Source organism: Urocitellus parryii, chromosome 1 (genome assembly GCF_045843805.1).
Source record: "Urocitellus parryii isolate mUroPar1 chromosome 1, mUroPar1.hap1, whole genome shotgun sequence".
NCBI classification, from domain to species: Eukaryota; Metazoa; Chordata; class Mammalia; order Rodentia; family Sciuridae; genus Urocitellus; species Urocitellus parryii.
In genome coordinates this window covers 275,320,719-275,344,179 of record NC_135531.1, presented here as the reverse complement: position 1 = coordinate 275,344,179, position 23,461 = coordinate 275,320,719, and the positions used below count along the sequence as shown (strand labels likewise).

Genomic DNA, 23,461 nt, shown 5'->3' with positions numbered 1-23,461 from the left:
ATCACTATTTTTTATATGTTCTTCTCCTGCATAATAAGTAAGAGTAGATTTCAGTTTTAAACACGGTATTCAAGTGGAGTCAGAGATTTCATGTATGGTATCAACTAAAAATGTCACTTGCCAAGCCCAGGTTTTGTTTTTTCCACCTCAAAAACTTGTACCCCCTGCTTCACTCTTTTAAGCTTTAAACAAAAATGTTATCTCGAGTGGGAACATAGAGTGACAGAAGCAAAGTCACTCAAGTCCTGGTTCTTTGTCTCTCTAACAAATGGGCCCGCAGTGCTCATCTGGAATGTTCTGCTGAGGGCACTGTGGGTCTTCAGTGTTCTCTGAGGGGCAGCCAGGGGTAGTGCCACTGGGGCTGCAGACACTTACTGGGCCAGGGGCTCCAACAATTCTGAACGCTCAAGAGCTTACTCTCTAGATGAATGTGTAGCTAGGGATACGTGTATCTAGCTCAGGTGTAAAACCAGGGGTTTTGAAATAAGTTTCATTTCAAATGAATGAGTAATAAAAACCGCCTCATTTGAAGCATACCTACTGAACTCAACAGAATTGTTTAGAACTTAGCCAAACAAATGTTCAGGGCAGAGTGTTTGTCAGTGTCATTGTCTAGAGTTGCTATCACGTAGCAATAATTTTAAAAAGGAGACCAACCGGTAGCCATTTATTATTGCTTTAAATTCAGCCAGGCATAACTGTAATCTCAGCAGCTCAGGAGGCTGAAGCAGGAGGATTACAGGTTCGAAACCAGCCTTGGCAACTTTGTGAGGCCCTGAGTGACTTAGCAAGACACTGTCTCAAAACAAAAACTGAAAAGGGCTAGGGATGTGGCTCAGTGGTTAAGCATCCCTAGGTGCAATCCCTGGTACAGAGAGAGAGAGAGAGAGAAATTCTCTACACATCATGCCCCACAGTGTTCTGGACCCTGGGGTAGCAAGCTCCCTGGCTCTGTCCTTGGTGTCCCCCCACCCATAGCTTGGAGCAGCGCCCCATAGGGCTCATTTTGGTCTTTGGAATTGACCAACAACCATTTCCACTTGTTGTAGGCAACAGTCTGTTGTATTAACTTGAACACAGAGGCCCCCACACAACCTCCATCCCCCTCATTCTCAGCAAGTATCTAACTCCCTAGTTCACCAAAGAAATTAAACATCAGTACAACTTTCCATCCCACCACTGACCTCTTAGCTCCGCCCCTCACCCTTCTCCAGGCTCTGGCTGGTCAAGACTAACCCATCCCACGGCCCCTGGGATTAGTTATCCTCATCATCATTGTCATCATCATCATCACTATTACCCTCTTTCTCTCTTCCATTTTTTTCTTCTTCCTTCCTCCCTCTTTCTCCCCCTTTCTCCCTACTCTCCCCTCCCCTCCTTTGTCACCCAGGGAAAGTCACTTCACTTCTCTGAGTCTGTTTCTAAGATTTTAATACTTACGTATGGGATGACTGCAAAGGTGAAACAAGCTTCATAAAAGCATTTAATCCTGTGAAGAGGTAAGACGTGTTCCCAAATCTGCACAGTGACAAGATCAATCTGTGACACTGGAGCCACTAACCAAAGAATATGAGGATAACTTTGTTGTTTTGATGTTCCATTAAGTTACTTGTTCTCTGTATTACAGAAAATCTTGGAAAATGTACACAAGTCATGAAGATATTGGCTACGACTTTGAAGAGGACCCCAAGGATAAGAAGACAGTGAAGCCCCACCCAAACATTGATGGCGGATGGGCTTGGATGATGGTCCTTTCTTCCTTTTTTGTGCACATCCTCATCATGGGCTCCCAGATGGCCCTGGGAGTCCTCAACGTGGAGTGGCTGGAGGAGTTCCACCAGAGCCGCGGCCTGACTGCATGGGTCAGCTCCCTGAGCATGGGCATCACCTTGATTGTCGGTAGGTTCCCAGAGCAGCCTGCCCCAACACTGAGGGAGGAAACGACAGTTCCCCATTTTAAGTAGTCCCTTGTCTTTTTAGATATTAAAGATTAGTGATGTTGCTGGTTTTATTGCGGTGAAATATAAAGAACTTAAAATTTACCATTTTAACCATTTTTAGGTATGCAGTGGAGGGCCACTGAGTACATTTATATTGAACAACCCTCCCTGCATCTGCAGGACATTTTCACTTTCCCAAATTGAAACTCTGGTGTCCTCAGTCAACACCAGCTCTCCATCCCCACCTCCCCACCCCTGGCCACCACCATTCTCTCTAGGAATTCGACTCTTCCAGGCATGTCAGGTAAGTGGAAGTGTATAGTATTTACGCCTTTTTTTGTGTGACATGCCTGCTCAGTGTTGCACAATTTAGAGCAGTTTAAACAGAGATCACACACACACACACACAAAAAAAAAAACACTTCTTTTGTCTCAAACTATTTTCATACTTGTTTTAATTCCTTATCTGTCATTACAAATATCTGCTTGTTTAACATTTATGAATTCTTTTTTAAAAGAGAAGTGGGGTGGACATTGTAGCTTAGTAGTAGATCACTCGCCTAGCATGTAAAAAGCCCTATGTTCAATTCTTAGCATAATAATAATAGTAATATTTTAAATTAAAGTAGCAGTCTTATTTTAAAGTCCTAATATTTTTTTATTTGAAATATCATTGATTATCTGTTATTTAAATAATCTATTAAGCTGTTTTGAGAAAGGTTACCGGTATACCTAGCAGAAAGAAATAATAAAATATTCTTGTATTTTCTATTAAATGCAACCACACAGCAATCTACAAATCTTACATAGTTGGAGCTACTAACCCAGGAAGTTATTATAAATACAATGCTATTATGGCTATTGTGTTTTAGTTTGAAAATCGAATGACTTTTACCATCAACTAATATTTAATAAGCATCCATCATACACACCAAGTGCTATTCCTTACATTAGCTCATTTAATTGTATTTAATTCTATTTAATTTTATTAATCCTTTGAGGTAATTATCATTGTACCTGAACATTTTCAGTTGTTTCACCTAAAAGTAAAATAATGCCTGTAATTCAAATAACTCAGGAGGCTGAATCAGGAAGATTCCATGTTGGAGGCCAGCCTCAACAACTTAGCAAGACCCCGTCTCAAAAAAAAAAAAAAAAAAATAGAAAGGGCTGGGGATGTAGTTCAGTGATGAGTACCACTGGGTTTAATTTTTGGGACTGCAAAAAAATAAATTAGTTAATTTAATATTTATAAATCATTTTTATATGTAACATTATCGACTGATACCTTTAATTCTGCATTCATCTTGTTAAAACTAGGACTGTTTGTCATGTGAAAAATTGAGGCAAGACTGGCATGGTGGTGCCCCTCTGTAATTCCAGCAACCTGGGAGGCTGAGACAGAAGGAATACAAGTTTGAAGTCAGACCCTGTCTGTTAAATTGCTGTCTATTATCCTAAGCTTCCTAACACACGGTGGCTGCTGATATGTTGAACAACGTGAGGGAACCTTTGCAAACCAGAAACTACATAATAATTCCCCTTTATTTAGCACCTACTGCATACCAAGTACATTTTCTATAGACCATCTCATTCATTCTATAACACTGGAGGCCAACCTTCTTCTCTGAGAAGGGAAGATCATGTCATGCTTAAACATTGAGTAACTCTCCGAGGCTTCAAACTTAGTCTGTTGGGTTCCAGTGCTGCTACATCAAGTGAGAACTGAAAAGATATTGGAAATGAATAAGTGTAAATTGTTTTCATTTTCAAATCATTGTGAACACATTTTGGTTACCTCTTTTTTTTTTTCCTTTCTTTCTTTCTTGGTACTGGGAAGTGACCCAGGGGGCCCTCAACCATTGAGATACATCCCCAGCCCTTTATGAAATTTTATATTTTGAGATAGGTCTCATTCATTTATGCAGGCTGGCCTCAAACTTGCACCCTCCTGCCTCAGCCTCCTGAGTTGCTGGGCGTACACATGTGCCTTACTGCGCCTGGCACCTCTTTTAAATTAAAAAAGAAAAAAAAAATCATGAATTTTGTTGCAACAATTTGCATATGGCAAATCCAACAAATATGCCAGTGTCCTGCAGGAGGTCCCAACTTTTAAAGAAATGTAATCGCCTCCTTCTTAACTAGAACAGCTTTGTGATGACAGCTCTTTGAATAATTCCCAGTGGGGAATCCTCGGGCTTCAGAGACAATTTACTTGCTAAGCAGATTTAGAGCTGCATCTGTCAATCTTGGCTGCATAACAGAACGACCTGGGGAGCTTTTAAAAATCCCGATGCTCAGGCCGCACCTGGACCATTAAACAGAATCCAGTGGGATGGGCTCTGGGCATGAGAGGTGAGTCCAGTGTTGAGCCAACGCAGATGGTCATTGGTTTAGAGGCTCCTGACTCTTTACCCTGCTCCCTTCCCCCTGGCAAGACTCCGCTGGCCTTGAACTTTCTCCAGCCATCAGATGCTGCAGCAGGCAAAGCAGGCTGACTTCCTGAGGGCTTTCCTGCAGCGATGGCACTGTGTGATGCAGGAAGTGGTCCAGGACTCCTGAAGAGGAAGAAGTCTGATGGTGTGCCTAGTCCCATTCCAAACACCAAATTACTCTTCCAAGGGCTGTGTCCCAACGTTATTGCTTCCTCTCTCTGCAGAGCGTGCAGGGAGGTTTTTTCCTTTTTTATTTTGAGGCAGTGGCAATTGGATCTTGGTGATGCTGACTGGACCATGAGCAATAGTTAAATAATGAAACTGAGTCAGAAAGCTTGGGTTTAGGTTCAAATTCCATTTTTTAATTTTAAAAATTCATTTATTTTTATTTTCAAGTTGTCATTGCTCTTGTTGTTTTGGGCACTGGGGATTGGACCCGAGGGCTCTTTACCATTGCGCTACATCCCCAGATTTTCTATTTCTTATTTTGAGATAGGGTCTTGCTAAGTTTCCCAGATTGGCTTTGAATTTACAGTCTTCCTGCCTCTGCCTCTCGAGTAGCTGGATTACAGACGTACACCACCTGGATGAATCCCTTTTTTGTTTTTTTTTAAGTCTACATTTCGTAACTATGGAGAATTGACAGCATTTCTGCTCTGACTCTACTCAACTAGAAAGCCAGACTGTTATCAACTTAATGTTATCAACTGTTATTAACTTAATATTTTTATCAGTAAAGGAGTTAATACTTTCTGTCTGGCTTATAAACTCCTCCAGATGTGAATATTTGCACTGACTTGGGGGATATCCTCCTTTTTCATCACCCCCTCAAATGTCTCCTTCGTGCACTGTTTCATAAACATACAGTATCTGGGAAACACTTGCTTCTGGGCCCCATTCTGTAATGTGGAAAATACTGTGCTGCTGCACTGTGACCTGTTGACCTTTCGTATCTTAAAAGGGCTGTTGACAGCTAACCCATGAGTCATGCATTTTTTTCTTTTTTACCCACTCATCCAAGTTTGGCATGGTCAAGTAACCAGTGGTTTAGAAATAAAGAAAAAGAAGTCAAAGTAACCTCTTCAACTTATGGTGTCTGATTTCACTTACCCCAACAATTCCATCAGATGTTTGTACAAATGAGCTTATTTTACATTTTAGATGATGTGCATATTTTAATATATAGCATACATTATATTTATATAAAGTATATTAAATCATTCTGAGAGGTATAATCTACTGTACTATTTTCTGTAATGCAACAGGGTCAATTAAATTAACAAGTCTTTATCTTCATCTTCATAATGTTCAGGATCAGGCACTTTCAAAAACACTAGACAGAACTAGGGGTGTAGCTCAGTTTAGAATGTTTGCTTAGCATGCATGACCCTGGGTTTGATCCCAGGACTACCAATCAATAAATAAATAAATAAATAAACTCATTAGCAGACTGTGGACCCAAATATGTGCATGAAGATAGTTAGAACTTTAAAAGAAATTTTTACTTTAGTGTGGCTGTGTGCAGTGGCAGAACCCTGTAATTCCAGCATCTCTAGAGACTGAGGCAGGAGGATCACAAGTTCAAGCCCAGCCTCAGCAACTTATTCAAGAAAGCAAGAACCTGTCTCAAAATAAAAATGGCTCGGGATGTCACTCAGTGGTAGAGCATCCTGGGTTGAATCCTAAGTTCCAAAAAAAAACAAAAGAAAAAGTTTTTAAAACTTTAGTTTGGGCTAGAAGGGGAAGCTCCTTAGAGCCTAAAAAGTTTTTAATTTGGAATATTCCCATCTGAATATACAGTTTCATGACCATATAGAATAAGTAATAACAATCATAAATGAACCATCTGTTCTGAACATTGAGTATGAATTACTATTTGAGCAAGAAATCGTAGAACACAAGTCAAGCATTTGACTTCAGAGACATTAGAAATTACCACAAAATTGGAGAAAAAAAAAAGTTAAGAATTAGAGCATCCGAGTAAAGGAGGCCATGAGGAGGTGATTCATATAAAGCCGTGCCGTGCCTTCAGGTGGATTCCTGAATCTCCACACAGTGTTGTAAATGCATGGCCGGTGGGTCCACCTGGGCTGGCGGGGTCAGGAGGGACCGAGTGGGCTGAAGGGTGACAGTGAGTCCTTTTCAGCATGGTCTGCACTGGGGTGTCCTCGGGATCGCAGGCCATAGGTTCCCTGTGTGAAGCACACGAGTTCTGAGAACCCCTTTCCTGGGCTCTCTTTAGATCTGGCATCAAAGCCACAGTTGTGTAAAGAGGCCAAACAAATGGCATAAATGAGGCAGGAGCGGGAGGTCAGCAGGTGTGAGACCAGAGGGAAGAGTGGAGACTTCTGCCACCTGGACGGTGTGTGACCCAGCGGGGGTCGGAGGACAGGGCACATGCTCGAGCTGATCTCAGCTGTGAGGGAAGGTAGTATGTGTTGCCACTGGATTTTTTTTTTTTTACAAATTCTCATAATTTTAGATATTAGCAACCAATTTCAAGTATTTCAAACCTCATTTGAGATCAAAACGCATCTACAGGCTGGATATCACCCCTATTCCTCTAGTTAAGGATGTCGGTTGCAGTTTATTCGTCTCTTTATGTCAGGTCTGTCCACCTTGAAAACCTAGAGCTTTGTGCACTTGGATGAGATAGAGTTCTATCCGTCTCTGCGTGCTAGGAGGACTTTGTATGTAAAGCTGTGTTTTGATGCTGTCTTATTTAACAACTCTAGTAGTGTTTCATTCTTTGTCTTCACATGAGGATGCACTAAGAAAGCATGAATATGAAGTGCCACTAGTCAATTCCCTTCCCAACCCTCTGTGACAGGACCTTTCATCGGCTTGTTCATTAACACCTGTGGGTGCCGCCGGACTGCCATCATCGGTGGGCTGCTGAACTCCCTGGGGTGGGTGCTGAGCGCCTATGCTACAAACGTGCATTGTCTTTTTTTTACCTTCGGAGTGGCAGCTGGTAAGCATATTTTGTTTTTGTTTTTAATTTGATTTAAATGTTTTACTAGGCATTTTGGCAATGGATTTAATTGTGGAGAAAAGAGAACCATTAAAACATTCTGTTCTGTCTTGTCCACCGCACCCCACCCTACACTCCAGGAAACCATTTTTAATGTAGGATGATAAATGCACCATAAGTGTGGGAAACCAACCTAACAACTGTCCTGGCCTCCCTAATAGAATCAGATCAAGTTTCCAATAGGAGGTTCTAAATGTTAGCCCTTTCTAATGTGAAAAACAGCAATGCAGGCTTAGATACATAGACAAATGTTAAGGAAATTAATAACGTTCTCTCATCTAATAACTGTAGAATCAAGCATGAATCAGAATGATCCTTTACTCTCTCAGCCCTGTTCAAATTAATGAAATAGCGTAAAATCCACATGTATGTAGGGTTTAAGAAGCAAGCTAGAGCGCCGTGAGGCTGTCTTTACCCAGGGAGCAGGCGAAATTGACTGCTGGGCAGTGCGGTTTGCATATCCGCTCTGCAAAATGTATTCCCAGCCGTAATTTCCTTATCCACAGGTAGTGGGATTCTCAGGATGAGTAGCCACTTCCTTGCGCAGCTGTGAACCTGGTCCAGCCTGACATTTTGAGTCCAGAGCAAAAGTGCTCCTAATAAATGACACATTGCATGAGAGAGAGAAGTTCCAGTTTGGAGTGCTGACCTTTTTTTAACCACTTCCCTGTGTGACTTTGATCCAGTTACTTAACCTACTTATATACTTCAGTTTCCTTATTTGCAGAGTAGGGAGATGAAGAGCGCTTGGATCACATGGTTATGGAAAGGAGTGGATGAGATCATTTGTATGAAGCCCTTAGCACAATGCTTGACACATAAGAAAGGGCTCCGCAGATGTTAGCTAATATCTAAGTATGTACTTGAAGTGTAATATAAATATTCTATTATAAGTTAAGTATATGCCTTGTGAGGCAGGGGGTGAACACAAAAACCTATTGTTTCCATGAATGGCCAAGTTATTTCTCTAAAATTTACTTCTACACACACACACACACACACACACACACACACACACCACTTTTGTATCCTTGGGAGCATAGTTCGAAAACCATTGATGTGAAAGACCTGATAACAATTCTTGGCGGTGCACACCTGTAATCCCAGCGGCTTGGGAGGCTGAGGCAGGAGGATGACAAGTTCAAGGCCAGCTTCAGCAACTTAGTGAGGCCCTACCCAACTTAGCAAGACCCTGTCTCAAAATAAAGGGTGGAGGATGTGGTTCCATGGTTAAGGCCCCTGGGATCAATCCCTGGTACAAAAACATCAGCAGAACTTCAGATGTTTTCCATGGGTGGTTTAGAAATTCTTTCCCATAATAGCCCAATGAAAAGAGCCAGCCAGCACTGAGAATTTTTTGGTTCTAGATGAGGAGATTAAATGCTCCTTTTACTGAGAGGAAAGAGAGCCACACTAGGGTCTCTGGAGGACTCTGGGAGGACTCACAGGACCCCTCATGAACTTGATGTGGTGGTGTTTGGTTGGATGGTCTCTGACTTCATCTTCAAAGCTGGGGCTTGAGATTTATTCATCATTTAGATATTTCAATGGTCAGACTGTGTTTAAAATAGGATTTTATTCATTACTGTTAATTGCTTACTGATCCTCAAGTAACATTATTGCTCATTCATTCATTCATTATTCATTTATCTGCTGAACACCTATTTATGGAGCAAGGAAATAGCTGTTTTTGTTTTGAACTGTAGGGATTGAACCCAAGGGTACAGCCCTTTTTATTTTTATTTTGACCCAGTCTCACTGAGTTGCGAGGCTGGCCTCGGACATGTGGTCCCCCTGCCTCAGCCTGCAGAGTGGGGATTGCGGGTGTGCACTGCCGGGTCCGGCTAGCGGGGATCTTTAGATGCTGACCTTCTGGCTCTGGTCACTGAGGCCACGCGGTGTGCTTTTCCTCCCTCTCGCCCACAGGTCTTGGCAGTGGGATGGCCTACCTCCCAGCAGTGGTCATGGTGGGAAGGTATTTTCAGAAGAGACGAGCCCTGGCCCAGGGCCTCAGCACCACAGGGACAGGATTTGGCACATTCCTGATGACCGTGCTGCTGAAGTACCTGTGTGCTGAGTATGGATGGCGGAACGCCATGTTCATCCAGGGTGCCGTGTCCTTAAACCTGTGTGTGTGTGGTGCACTCATGAGGCCCCTCTCTCCTGGGAAAGACACAAACCTGCCAGAGGGGAAAGACCCCCGGGTCCTGCCAGCTTGCTCTGTGGAGTCCGTGAAGTCAGCTGGGCCGCTGGGCAGCGTGGAAGAAAAGGATGGTGGGCCCGGGAACGAAGAGACCCTCAGTGACCTTCAAGCCCAGGAGTGCCCAGGTCAGGCCCGGCACAGGAAGAACCTGTGTGCCCTCCGGGTTCTGAAGGCCGTGAGCCAGCTCACCATGAGAGTCCGGAAGGGCTTCGGGGACTGGTACTCGGGCTATTTTGGGGCATCGTCACTCTTTACTAATCGAATGTTTGTCGCCTTTGTTTTCTGGGCTTTGTTTGCCTACAGCAGCTTTGTCATTCCTTTTATCCACCTGCCAGAAATAGTCAATTTGTATAATTTATCGGAGCAAAACGATGTTTTCCCTCTGACTTCGATCATAGCAATAGTCCACATCTTTGGGAAAGTGGTCCTGGGCGCCGTGGCCGACCTGCCCTGCATCAGCGTCTGGAACGTCTTCCTACTGGCCAACTTCACCCTCGTCCTTAGCATTTTCATTCTGCCATCCATGCACACGTACGCCGGCCTGGCTGTCATCTGCGCTCTGATCGGGTTTTCCAGCGGTTATTTCTCCCTAATGCCCGTGGTGACCGAGGACCTGGTCGGCATCGAACACCTGGCCAACGCCTACGGCATCATCATCTGTGCTAACGGCATCTCCGCCTTGCTGGGACCACCGTTTGCAGGTAAGCTCCCCGGTTCTAAGGGCCTGTGTGCTTGCAGGCAGGCAGGTGGGTTCCACCGGTGATAAAGTCCGAGATGGAGTTGGAAGGAAGTTCCCGTGTGTACAGCCCACTCCCTATATCTTCCCATTCTTGCCTCCTGACTGAATTTGAGCAAGTTAAAGGCCACTCTTCCATGCAGAATGGAGATGAACTTCTGATCCTTAGCTGTGTGATGGGTCAGCCAGGCCAGGAGAGCGAGGAAATAAAGCTGACATGGGATACAGCAGAGTCCCTGTGTCCTCTGAAGAAGGCCTCTGCTAGGGCCCAACAGTGCTGAGAGAGCTGTGGGTGTAGCTCAGGGGCAGAGCGCTTGTCTAGCATGATCCAGGCCCTGGATCAGACCCCAGCTCTGCCAAAATAAATTGACTAATTAAATAGATAAAGGCAAATACTGAAAATTATTGCCAGATCTTACATTGTTACTGGTCCCCCCTTCCCCTCCCCCCCACCCCCGGGAGGAGCTGGGAGTCTGGCCTCTCGGTTGGCATTTCTAGATTTTCAAAACACCCAGTAGGTCCATGGGTTGGATCTGTCCACGGTTAGTTCCCAACTCTAATGAAGTGCCATAAACACAGTGGTTTCAAATGATTTGGATTTGTCGTCTTACTGTTGGGGAGGTCAGAGACCAAAGTGGGTCTCTTGGGCTAAAATCGGGGTGTAGGCAGAGCTGTGTTCCCTTGGGGGCTCTGGCCCTTGCCAGCGTCTAGAGGCCACCTGCCTTCCGTGGCTTGTGGACCCTGTTTCATCTTCTAAGCCAGCAGCGTACCGTCTTTCCATCTCTCCCTCTGATTCTGAGGACCTGCCTCCTTTCACCTACGAGGCTGCGACTCCAGGCGCCTACCTGGGTGATCAGGGTAACGGCCCCCCTCAGCTTACTCCTGTGGTAAACGTGAGCTCCAAGGCCCACGGGCGTCTTTGGGGGTGGGTGCTCTCTTCCCGCCACAGTGGACCACATCTGGTGGCATCTCTCCCACGCGCTCACTTCATCTCATCAGCGATCGCGCTCCTTGTTCTGGCCACACCAGAGGAGCCCTGAGGCTCACCACACCGAGGAGCCTGTGTCCGGACCAGAACCTCCTGAGTCTGAGGTGCGAGCAGGGCTTAGGCTTGTGGAGATGGCAGTCAAGCTTGGGCAGGTGGTCGGTCTCCCAGACTCCAGGTGCTGGGCAGAGGTGACAAGGTCCATCCTCTGACAAGAACAGGAGGCAGAAGTGCAGACTGGTGGGACCAGACCTCGACACGAAGGTGCTGCTCTGAAGTGGTGGGTGGCCAGCTCGCCTGGGGTTGTGAGGGTTGCCGGAGGCTCAGTGCAGGGTCCCAGGCTGACCTGAAAGCATCCCCTGCCTGGTGCCCCTCTCCTAGCCACCCTCCTGTCCAGCCTCTCCAGGCTCTTTATTCTCATATCCTCTGGCAGAAACACCTCCTCCCAGTGTCTAGGGAAACCCCCTGGGTGCAGGACAAGGCCCTCCCTTCCCCGTCCCAGCCTTTCTGGTCACCTCCTCTCTTTGCCCCCCGACCCCCGGATGGCAGAAAGCTTGGGCCAATAAAGTCGCCCTTGGAGTTGGAGTCTGAGGATTTGGGCTCACAGAGCTGACAGTACTGGCAGCTGGATGGCTAAGGACAGAAGGCCCAAGAATCACTTCAGGAAAACCATCGACTACAGGGCTCCTCCAGGATCGAGGGCTCCTGTTCCCTGTCTATGCACAGGGGTGCAGATGTAGCATATTTAGGTGACAGTGAACAGCTGCAGCAGTGCAACAAGTTATTCTGGCAGCCAAAAGGTCTAAAATTGCTCATGATTTTACCATGCAGAATTCTCTATCAATCAGTTAGGAACGTATTGTTACAACCCCCTATAGTTTAAACAGAGATTTAATTGGATTACATAACCAGAAATAGAGAGTCCAGGTGAGATGATGTCCCTGCAATCTTCTTGGCCTTTTCCTCATGCTAGTTGCCTCATGATCACACAATAGTTTCTGTAACTCCTGCCACTACATCATCGTTTGTAACAGAGAGGGGGAAGGAGAAGAGCAGGCTCAGTCCTAGCAGAATTGTACTTACATCTGGTTGGCTAGAACTGCAGGGAGCTGGAAATTGAAGTATTTCACTTTTCAGAAATCTGTTCAAGAGCAAAAAGAAAATAATTGGACTTGGAGGTTGGATCATTCAACCAGGGGCACCTACAGGAATGTTAAATATCCACTGAAGGACGTTCATGGTAACTGCTCTACTCTCGATCCTTCAGATGTATCTTATATGGAAGTGGAAACTGCTGTTGGTGGTTCTTTGCATGATGCAAGGGTACTTTCCTTTTCTACTGGTCAGTCTGGGTTTATTTTTATACCCTCATGATCAATAATTCATGATCAATGCTGAGACACGGAAGCTTGCAGGCATGCTTTCCTTATCCAGTTCCATGTTCGCATCCTTCTCACCCACGTGCATCCCCAAGGGCCACCTTCTGTGGACAAGAAAGGAGTTGCAAGCAGAGGACAGGGAGTTCTGCCCAACCCCCAGGCATCAGGCCTTATCTCGGTCTCCTTCCAGTTCCTCCCCAGCAGCAGATTCTGTAGCAGAATATGTTCCATTCTGCCATGTGATTCCACCACGCATGATATTCATGGTTGAGAACCCCCAAGAGAGTACAGCAGATTGTCAGGCCGGGGCTCCAGAGCCAGTGTTCTGATGGGCTCTCTAGGCCAGCAACACCTCTTTCTCAGATTTGTGGGTTTCCTCTCCTCCCGCTGAATCCATGCACTACCTATTGGTGAATGGCATTCGCTGGCCACTGCGCTGTGTTTACTTCATTGGCTTTTCAGGCCAAGAAGCCGATGTTGCAATGAGACACCAACCCAGCATTTATGCACCGTAGGGTCGGGGTGACTGGCGACATGAGTGACTAAATAACCACATTAGATTCTTGCCAGAACTTCAAAATGGGCCAGAAATTGCTGCTTAGCTGGGTTTGCTTAAAGGAAAATTACTTGTTCACACATTATTCTTTTCTTTTTTTTTTTTTAAATGGGTTCAGAAATAAGTGTTTCCCACTTCCTGGAGAATTTTCCTCTGGCATTAAAAATTCTGGTATAATCTAGTACCATGTTAGACAATCACACATTTTCACTTAAGAAAAGAATGTACAGTCTAAGATACTGCACAGACATTTCAACCATGTCATTAGGCAACGCCAGCTTCTTGATCTAATTCATGTTATCATATTGCTGAACATTCGCTTCATCTCCTTTGAGGTGTGATGTTAGCAGATACTTTCTAAATGTTTCTAGCATATACCGTCAAGCAAAACTCAGCCACCAGCTTTGGCTGAACAAAGGTCTATACATATCTTCTCCCTGCAGTTGTTAATAACTCAACGATCATTTGCAATGTTTTACACCATAGCTGGGAACATTTTTTGATAAGAAAAACAGCTATAGCTTTTCATCTGAAAAGTGAATGAAGTTTATCAGGGAACCAGATTTTATCTTGAAGCTGTTGATTTGAATTAATGGTAAGATAAGGATTGCCAGAATCCCAAGTTCAAACCAAGGAACTGAGATATGACCTCTGAAGAGGTGGTGGAGGATGAATGAGGCCAACAGCTGGCCACATCCTCTCCAGGAATGAGTGTCCATGTGTGCTGGGGGCAAAAGCTCATGATAAGTACTGTTTTGCATCTGACTGAGTTTGAGTTCAAAATTAGCAGAAATATTAAAATGTTATTTAGAAATAAATCCTAAGGGAAGATTGGAGAAAACCTATGGGATTAATTGAACAGAAAATTGAGGACTATTCCTACAATTTGCACCATGTTACATTGTTTGGTAAAACTGGGTGCACCTTAAAAAACCTGACAGTTTTAATACTTGGGGCATGCAAAGATGCTTTCATAAACACAGTTTGAGGGGACAAATGCAAGATTTAAAAAACATAATAATTCAACTTGAGGCTATAGCGTTATGTAATATAATTAACAGACATTTTCTGTTTTCTGTAGAAAAAAAGATGAGGGATGGGCAAAGGGAATGGGATCCTAGTATATTTTCAGAGTAGTGGTGTTTATGCAAAGCTTCTGCTCTCCACCACTGAAGGGAAACATGTACAGATAAGGAGCCAAGAGAAATTCATTGGCAACTCCACAAAATTCAGGTGGTTGTTGCTGACGAGTAAGCACAGGGCAGCAGGGTGGAGAGGGAGACGGGGCCACATCACAGAACCCTGGAGCTTATGATCAACCATTTCAAACAACAAAGGTGATGAACAGCCTGAAATAAGGACAAATTCATTTTCCAACCAGGTGGGATTTTGTCCTATTTCTGAAGTTCATGGTAGCAGCAGTCAGAGTTCAAATTGTTTCAGCTGTCAATATTTGTCACTTGGAAACATCATTTCCGTATTCCATCACTTGACCATAGGAAAAGCAAGGACTTAACTACTCAGACAACAAGGCCGGCTTTCATCGGGGATGAGTAGACTATGAGACCCTCAGATTTTGACTTTTTCGGGGAGGTGCTGGGGATCAAACCCAGGGCTTTGTGCATGCAAAGCATGTGCTCTACCTCCAAGCTTCATCGGCAACCTGAGTTTCCTAGATTGTAGATTGCAGGTAGTCCCATCATATCCTCTCCTTGTAGACACAGACCCCTCTGCCTCACATGCAGGTGACCTACTCATTTCACCATATTCTCAGTTGTCCCCCGTTGCCAACTGGTAACGATGGAGCAGAAGTTGGGTGTGTTTTTATGCTAATGTCTATATGCCTTTCAGACTCAATTCTGAAGCTGAATCATTATTTTTGGATTATATGTTTAATCTTTTTTGTTCTTCTTGTCTCAGATTGCAGATTAAGGAAAGATGACAAGGTATTTTACCAAGCCACATCTGAAGAATATGATATTTTTTTCTATCCTATTTTTATATCAAATAACAAATTAAACAACTTGATGAGCTTTTAAAATATATCCAGAATTCATAGTACTTATCTCAAGAAAAGAGAGATTGTGTATTTTTAATGGCATTGTTTGCTTTTCTTTATGATGCCTTGACTGACACCTGTAAGCAGATAATCAAGGCTTATTAATTATTTACTTGATACAATAAACAGATACAGGTAACTATCAAACGTCCGAGGGACTGGTTTATACTATATTGCTTTTGTGTGGTTGATTGTTGGTGGGTGAAGGTTACGTTGCACTTATGCATACATTTGCCAATTAGATGCTTTTTAAAGGTATTTTTGAAAAGCATCCAAGAGTATGTTCAGTCATTAAATCATTTATGGGGCTGGGGGTGTGGCCCAGTGGTACAGCCCTTGCCTGGCATGCATGAGGCCCTGGGTTCCAAACCCAGCACTGAAAAAAAAAAAAAAAAAAAACCTTTATCTTTTTTTTTTTTAAAGTTTTTGCTAACCACTACAATTACCAAAATGGAAAAAGTGAGTAATCAAAATTTGTGCTTTACCACAAGTAAAATTTATGGTGTAGCTAAGTCTTAGTTTGCATAGTTGGCTTTGTGAGATCAGTGGCTTGAGACTGACTCTCAGTGGCTTTAATCACTCAAGTAAAAAAAAATATATATTTCACGGTTTCCAAGACACATTTCTTTTTCACATTTCAGCATCTCTGAAATTAGAATGTATTTTAAAAGTCCTAAGAAAGCATTGAGCCATATTTGAATTGACAAGTATCTTTCTTCCTGAGAATGAAATAACGGTATATCAGTATCTTAGAATCCAAGAAATTCATAGTAATAATACATAGTAGTAGCAGCTTCATGAGATTATTATATGAATATGTGAGTTTGTAATATTGTTAGCATTCAAAAAGGACTGATACTTTAGTCAACAGCTAAAGATGTATCTGGCAATTCCAGGTTTCAAATCTTTAAATATTAAAGTTTAATAGTTGAGGAAAGGTTGATCAATGGGTGCTAAGTTGGAGTTAGGAGCAAGAAGCTCTGGTTTTCTCTTGCACAGTGGGATGCTACAGGTAACAATGGTGTAGTGTCCATTTTAAAAAGCTAGAAGAAAGGATTTTGAAAGTTTTCACCACAAAGAAACAATAAATGTTTGAGGAGAGATATGCTTAACCAAATTTAAACATTACACAAGGTTTATATTATCAAAACATTATATGGTGCCCCATTTATAGGTATATTTGTATGTAGTTGTTAAAAGAATTTAAAAATATAACTAAAATTTTGTAGCTGTAAATGTGAATTTTGTAAAACCCGGAGATGTTGATTCTTTCTGGAACACATGTTCATTCATCTTCACATACTTCAGAATGAATGAAAGTTCAAACGTCTTCTCTTCTGCCTCTTCTTATATGCCCTGGACACTTCTCCCAAAGAGTGTTGAGAGTTTTACAATTTGTACTTGTGAAGAAGAAAATCATTAGATTCACTATTGTTTGTTTATTCCAATTTGCTATATGTGACAGCAGAATGCATTTCAATTCATATTACACATATAGAGCACAATTTTTCATGTCTCTGCTTGTACACAAAGTAAAGTCACACCATTCGTGTCTTCATACATGTCCTTGGGGTAATGATGTCAGTCTTATTCTGTCTTTCCTACCTCCATGCCCCCTCCTTTGCCCTCCCTCCCCTTTGCCCGATCTAAAGTTCCTCCATTCCTCCCATGCCCCCCACCCTACAAGGTGAGATGATGGATCAATATCCTCATATCAGAGATAACATTCGGCATTTGATTTTTTGGGATTGGCTTACTTCAGTTAGCATAATATTCTCCAACTCCATCCTGCAAGTGTCATGATTTTATTCTCTTTTAATGCTGTGTATATATGCCACATTTTATTTATCCATTCCTCTACTGAAGGGCATCTAGGTTGGTTCCACAGTTTAGCTATTGTGATTTGTGCTGCTGTAAACATTGATGTGACTATGTCCCTGTAGTATCTGTTTTAAGTCCCTTGGGTGTAAACCGGGGAGTGGGATAGCTGGGTCACATGGTGGTTCCATTCCTAATTTTCCAAGGAATATCCATACTGCTTTCTGTATTCGCTGCATCAACTTGCAGTCCCACCAGCACCGTATGAGTGTGACTTTTCCCCATATCCTCACTACCACTTATTGTTCTTTGTATTCTTAATAGCTGCCATTCTGACTGGAGTGAAATAAAATCTTAGAATAGTTTGGATTTGCATTTCTTTAAGTGCTAGATGTTGAACATTTTTTCATATATTTGTTGATTGATTGTATATCATCTTCTGAGTAGTGTCTGTTCAGTTTCTTGGCCTATTTATTGATTTTTTTTTCTGGTGCTTTATATATCCTAGAGATTAGTGCTCTATCTGATGTGCGTGTGGTAAAAATTTGCTTCCATTCTGTAGATTTACCTGATTGTTTCTTTTGCTGAGAAGAAGCATTTCATTTGAATCCATCCCATTTATTGATTCTTGATTTTAATTCTTGCACTATAGGAGTCTTATTAAGGAAGTCGGAACCTGTTCTGACATGATGGAAATTTGGACCTACTTTTTCTTCTATTAGGTACAGGGTCTCTGGTTTAATTCCTAGATCCTTGATCCACTTGGAGTTGAATTTTGTGCATGGTGAGAGATAGAGTTTTAATTTCATTTTGTTGCATATGGATTTCCAGTTTTCCCAGCACCATTTGTTGAAGAGGCTATCTTTTCTCCAATGTATGTTTTTAGTGCCTTTGTCTAATATAAGATAACTCTAATTATGTGGGTTAGTCTCTGTGTCCTCTATTCTGTACCATTGATCTACAAGTCTATTTTGGTGCCAATACCATGCTGTTTTTGTTACTATTGCTCTGTAGTATAGTTTAAGGCCTGGTATAGTGATGCCACCTGCTTCACTCTTTTTGCTAAGGATTGCTTTAGCTATTCTGGGTCTCTTATTTTTCCAGATGAGTTTCATGACTGCTTTTCCTATTCTATGAGGAATGTCATTGGGATTTTGATTGGAAATGCATTAAATCTGTATAGTGCTTTTGGTAGTATGGTCATTTTGACAATATTAGTCCTGCCTGTCCAAGAACAAGGGAGATCTTTCTACCTTCTAAGGTCTTTTTTATTTTCTTTCTTTAGCATTCTGTAGTTTTCATTGTAGATGTCTTTCACCTCTTTTGTTGATTCCCAAGGTGTTTTTTTTTTTTTTTTTTTGAGGCTATTGTAAATGGAGCAGTTTTCCTAGTTTCTCTTTCAGAGGATTTGTTATTGATGTACAGAAATGACTTTGATTTACAAGTGTTGATTTTATAACCTGCTACTTTGCTGAATTAATTTATTAGTTCTAGAAGTTTCCTGGTGGAATTCTTTGGGTCTTCTAGGTATAAGATCATATTGTCAACAAATAGTGCCAATTTGATTTCTTCTTTTCCTATCCATATCCCTTTAATTTCTTTCATCTGTCTGATTGCTCCAGCTAGAGTTTCAAGAACTATGTTAAATAGAAGTGGTGAAAGAGGACATCCCTTCTTGTTCTAGTTTTTAGAGGGAATGTTTTCAATTTATCTCCATTTAGAATGATGTTGGCCTGGGGCTTAGCATAGATAGCCTTTATGATGTTGAGATATGTTCCTGATATCCCTAGTTTTTCTAGTGTTTTGAACGAGAAGGTGTGCTGTATTTTGTCAAATGCTTTTTCTGCATCTATTGAGATGATCATATGATTCTTATGTTTAAGTCTATTGATGTGATGAATTACATTTATTGATTTCTGTACATTGAACCAACCTTTTATCCCTGGGATGAACCCCACTTGATCATGGTGCACTATTTTTTTGACATGTTTTTAGATTCAATTTGCCAGAATTTTGTTGAGAATTTTTCCATATATGTTCATTAGAGATATTGGTCAGAAGTTTTCTTTCTTTGATGTATCTTTGTCTGGTTTTAGAATCAGGGTGATATTGACCTCATATAATGAGTTTGGAAGTGTTCCCTCTTTTTCTATTTCACAAAATAATTTGAGGAACATTGATATTAGTTCTTCTTTAAAGGTCTTGTGGAACTCAGCTGTGTATCTATCCAGTCCTGGGCTTTTCTTGGTTGGTAGGCTACCGATGGTGTCTTCTATTTCACTGCTTGAAATTGATCCGTTTAAATTGTGTATATCATCCTGATTCAGTTTGGGCAAATCACATGACTCTAAAAATTTGTCAGTGCCTTCAATATTTTTTTATTTTATTGGAGTATAAATTTTCAAAATAATTTCTAATTATCTTCTGTGTTTCTATAGTGTCCATCGTGACATTTCCTTTTTCATCACGGATGTTAGTAATTTGAGTTTTCTCTCTCCTTCTCTTCATTAACATGGCTAAGCATTTATCAATCTCATTTATTTCTTCAAAGAAACAACTTTTTGTTTTCTCAATTTTCTCAATCATTTCTTTTGTTTCAATTTTACTGAAACATATGCTAGGCATTTTCATTATAATTGGCCTTGGTATGGATCTGTTGTGATTTTGTACTTTTGGTGTCCTATAAGCCTCTTGTATGTGATTCTCTGATTCATTCTTCATATTTGGAAAATTTTCTGCTATTATTTCACTGAATAGATTATTCATTCCTTTGGTTTGGAAACTATGCCTTCCTCTATCCCAATAATTCTTAAATTTGGTCTTTTTAGGCTTCCCATTATTTTTTTTAACGTTTTATTTTTTAATTTTTATTTTTAAAGAGAGAGAGAGAGAGAGAGAGAGTTTTTTTATATTTATTTTTTAGTTTTTTTTCCGTGGACATAACATCTTTGTTTGTTTGTGGTGCTGAGGATTGAACCCGGGCCGCACAAATGCCAGGCGAGCCTGCTACCACTTGAGCCACATCCCCAGCCCCTAGGCTTCCCATTATTAATGAATGTTCTGCTCATAGTTTTTTACCATCTTCACCGTGTGGTCAACATTCTTTTCAAGATTATATATTTTGTCTTTATTGTCTGGTCCTGTCTTCCAAGTGATCTAATCCGTTGGTGATGATTTGTATTGAGCTTTTAATTTGATTTATTATTTCTTTCATTTCAAGGATTTCTTTTTTTTTTTTTTCAGAACCTCTATCTCCTTATTGAAGTAATGTTTTGCTTCCTGTATTTGCTTATGTAGCTCTTTATCGAAATGATCTTTTGCTGTCTGTATTTGCTCTCTTATATCATCCTTTAATTCACAGAACATTTTAATTATGTACATCGTGACCTCCTTCTCTGTCATCTCTTCTATTGTACTGGCCATGGATTCTAATAATGCAGTATCTTGATTTGTTTGGGTCACTTTCTTCCCTTGTTTTTTCATGTTGTTCGTGCTTTTCCTTCTAGCACTGTGGAGCTGAGGTGTTACCGTTTTTTTACCCTATAGGCTTATAGTGCCCCTGCAGAGTTCCAATATCTCTCCTTTGAGGGGGAGAACAACGTAAACAGATCTCAGTACAAACAATATACACCCTTAATCCAAATAGCTGCTATTAAGACACTTACGGTTTGGACACAATATACAGAAATGGTTCAATTATTATCTACAATATAAATAGTAGGTTTGCAAAATGGTCTACAGTTTCTGAGGGTGGACAGAGAACCAGGAGTGAAGTGTAGGATGAGATGTTGCGTGGGTAGGAGGCGAGGATATGGAGTCATTAGATCTTAGGAACCTGTGAAAGAGGGAGCTAAAGAAGTTGGTTAGTAGCAGGAAAAGAGAGAGGAAGTGATTTTGGGGAGACAAGAAAGTGGGAAGGCAATAGAGTATATAAAACAAACACACATAAATATTAAGAAAACTTTTAAAATGTAAAAATAGGAGATGAAAGAATGTACAACACAACTGTAATATACTATTCAGACGTCCCAGTCCTCAGTACCCTAATTCATGCAAAGTATTTAGTTTCACAAATGTTGGGGATGTGAAGGTGGGAGAATAGAGTGGGAGGATTGTTTCTGTGGGAGGCCAGTATCTCTCCTGCTTCCTTCTCATCCAATAGGGGAGGTTGTCTGTTGTTTGCTGGTATCTGCACCCTCAGCCTGGTGAAGGTTACCAGGGTAGAGAGTTGGTCTTGGGTGTGGGGCTCCTGGAAGTGAGGTATAGCACCTGCCTGTCCCCGATGAGAGACTGCACCCCAAGCATCTCCTTTGGGGCCCACTCGTGAGATGTGGGTGCCTGGTCTTATCTCCTTACATCGCCTGTAGACCTTATAATTCCTGGTCTCTAATTTAGTTTCTAAACTGTATCTCACCCACCCGCTCCCTTTCGACTTCCCAGTCAGGAACCTTCTCTCCCAAGGTCTTGTGGGCTGCATTCTGGGGGCTGTGCGCCTGTCTCGGAGAGCTGTTTTGTATTGGGCAGTCACTGTGCCGGGTAGCAGCTGCCAGGGAGAGAGGGCAGTTGGGGTCTCTCGGTATCTCCCAGCTGATGTACCAAGCTGGGAGTTGCCCCAACTAAAGATGGCAATGAAGGTGACCCAGGGTGGAGGTGGCTGCTTGCAGCAATGGGGTGTTGGGCCAGGTGGGGCTGGGAGGCAGCGCTGGGCGATGTGTTCAGAGATGTGGCTCTGTGCTGTGCAGTGTTATGGCTGAGGGCTGTCTCCAGACCCTGTGTGATGTCCCAGGTGCAGGCAGGCTACCATGTGTAGGTGATATGGCAGTGACTGCAGAGTTGACCCAAGATGGAGGCAACTGGGGGAGCCTCACTTTGGTAGATAGATGTCCTGTGTGGGAGCAGCTGTCGGGGGTCCTCTGATCACTCGCAGAGAAACAGTAGTCCCACTACTTGAATCCCAGGTGATGGACTGATACAGTACGCAGCCTCCCTCTAGCTCGCCATCTTGGATCAGAATGTTTCTAGATTCACTTTTAACTGTTGGCTTTGGCCAGGCTGCAGATTCACTTGAGGGCAGCGAGCCAGGGAGGTGTCCTCAGGGGCCAGCAGCCACAAGTCCCCAAGTGATTCAACCAATAAGCACAGCCATCCGCAGGCACTGGAAAGACTGACTTGTATAGAGAGCTCTTAAAAATGGCTCAATGAGGGCTGAGGGTGGGTAGCCTAGCAGCGGAGCACTTACCTAGCACATGCGAGCCCCAGCTCCAAAAATAATTATGATGATGATAATAATTAATAATAATAGCAATTAATCCCTATATTTATTGCAGTGGCAATAAATAAAAGCCTGTTTTATGTACTTGAGTTTTTATTCTATCAACTGTGTTATACTGAATATGATCTTTTTTTGTTTTGTAGGGTGGATCTTCGACATCACACAAAAATATGATTTTTCCTTCTATATATGTGGTTTGCTTTACATGGTAGGAATACTCTTCTTACTCATCCAACCATGTATTCAAATTATAGAACAATCCAGAAGAAAATACATAGATGGTGCACATGCTTAGTGTCACGTGATTCGGGTCGGATTTCATTTGTGGTACTCATGCCTACCTCGCTTGGTTGCTGTGAGGAGCCTGTGAGGAGCTGTGACAGCGGGGAAGAGCTTTGTAAATGCCATTGTCATTACTTTTTTCCAGTAGCACTGCCTCTGCTTCCAGGCATTGCTGGAGGGTATTAAGGACTACATATGTTTAAAGAAGATGGTGTTTACAGCTTATTGAATAATAGGTACAAATGCCCTCATAAAAACTACTCTCTCTTCTCATTCATTGGGACTAGGATTTTAGATACGAAGACAGGGAATAAGAGCTTTTCAACTCATCTACTTCTTTGCAAGGTGTAACTGAAGCATCTGTATGCCTCCAGAAAGTGTGTGGATAGGTGGGTCTCAAGCCCAAGAATACGACTGGATTCAGAAATTAATTATAGGAAGTTATTGATCTACCAGTAGAATACAAAGACAGGCTCCAATACAGTTTAGTACACGGTTTATATTTTTAAGAATGAATTCTACAGCGAGGAAGTACAATTTATAAATCTTCCCATAAGAGGCAGCATTGGCCATCAATTCTAATTCAGTTATTCAGTATTAAAAGATGGTTCAGTGATGAGCTGAATCCTAAGGCCGAACCTCCACAAGCAGATACGGTGAATGATTTCCTTAGCAGAAGCTGCATTTGTGCACACAACCATTGAATCAAGGGCTATGATTCAAGCACTTTTATTCATATCACTGGGCTGTCGGATTATGAGC

General features: G+C 42.2%; 1 protein-coding gene across 1 annotated transcript; it reads left to right on the top strand.

Annotated features, from left to right (window-relative positions):
* The first annotated feature begins 1,640 nt into the window (after positions 1-1,640).
* Positions 1,641-22,712, top strand: Slc16a14 (solute carrier family 16 member 14). Its single transcript, XM_026396287.2, has 4 exons — positions 1,641-1,899; positions 7,206-7,349; positions 9,336-10,313; positions 22,561-22,712. The coding sequence occupies exons 1-4, from the start codon at positions 1,641-1,643 to the stop codon at positions 22,710-22,712; spliced, it is 1,533 nt and encodes a 510-aa protein (XP_026252072.1).
* The last annotated feature ends 749 nt before the right edge of the window (positions 22,713-23,461 follow it).

Bases quoted from the DNA above. Each gene is read 5' to 3' on its own strand.
- Slc16a14 (XM_026396287.2), top strand. From the start codon at position 1,641: ATGTACACAAGTCATGAAGATATTGGCTACGACTTTGAAGAGGACCCC. The intron at 1,900-7,205 runs GTAGGTTCCCAG...CCTCTGTGACAG, and splicing joins GGGCATCACCTTGATTGTCG to GACCTTTCATCGGCTTGTTC. The intron at 7,350-9,335 runs GTAAGCATATTT...TCTCGCCCACAG, and splicing joins TACCTTCGGAGTGGCAGCTG to GTCTTGGCAGTGGGATGGCC.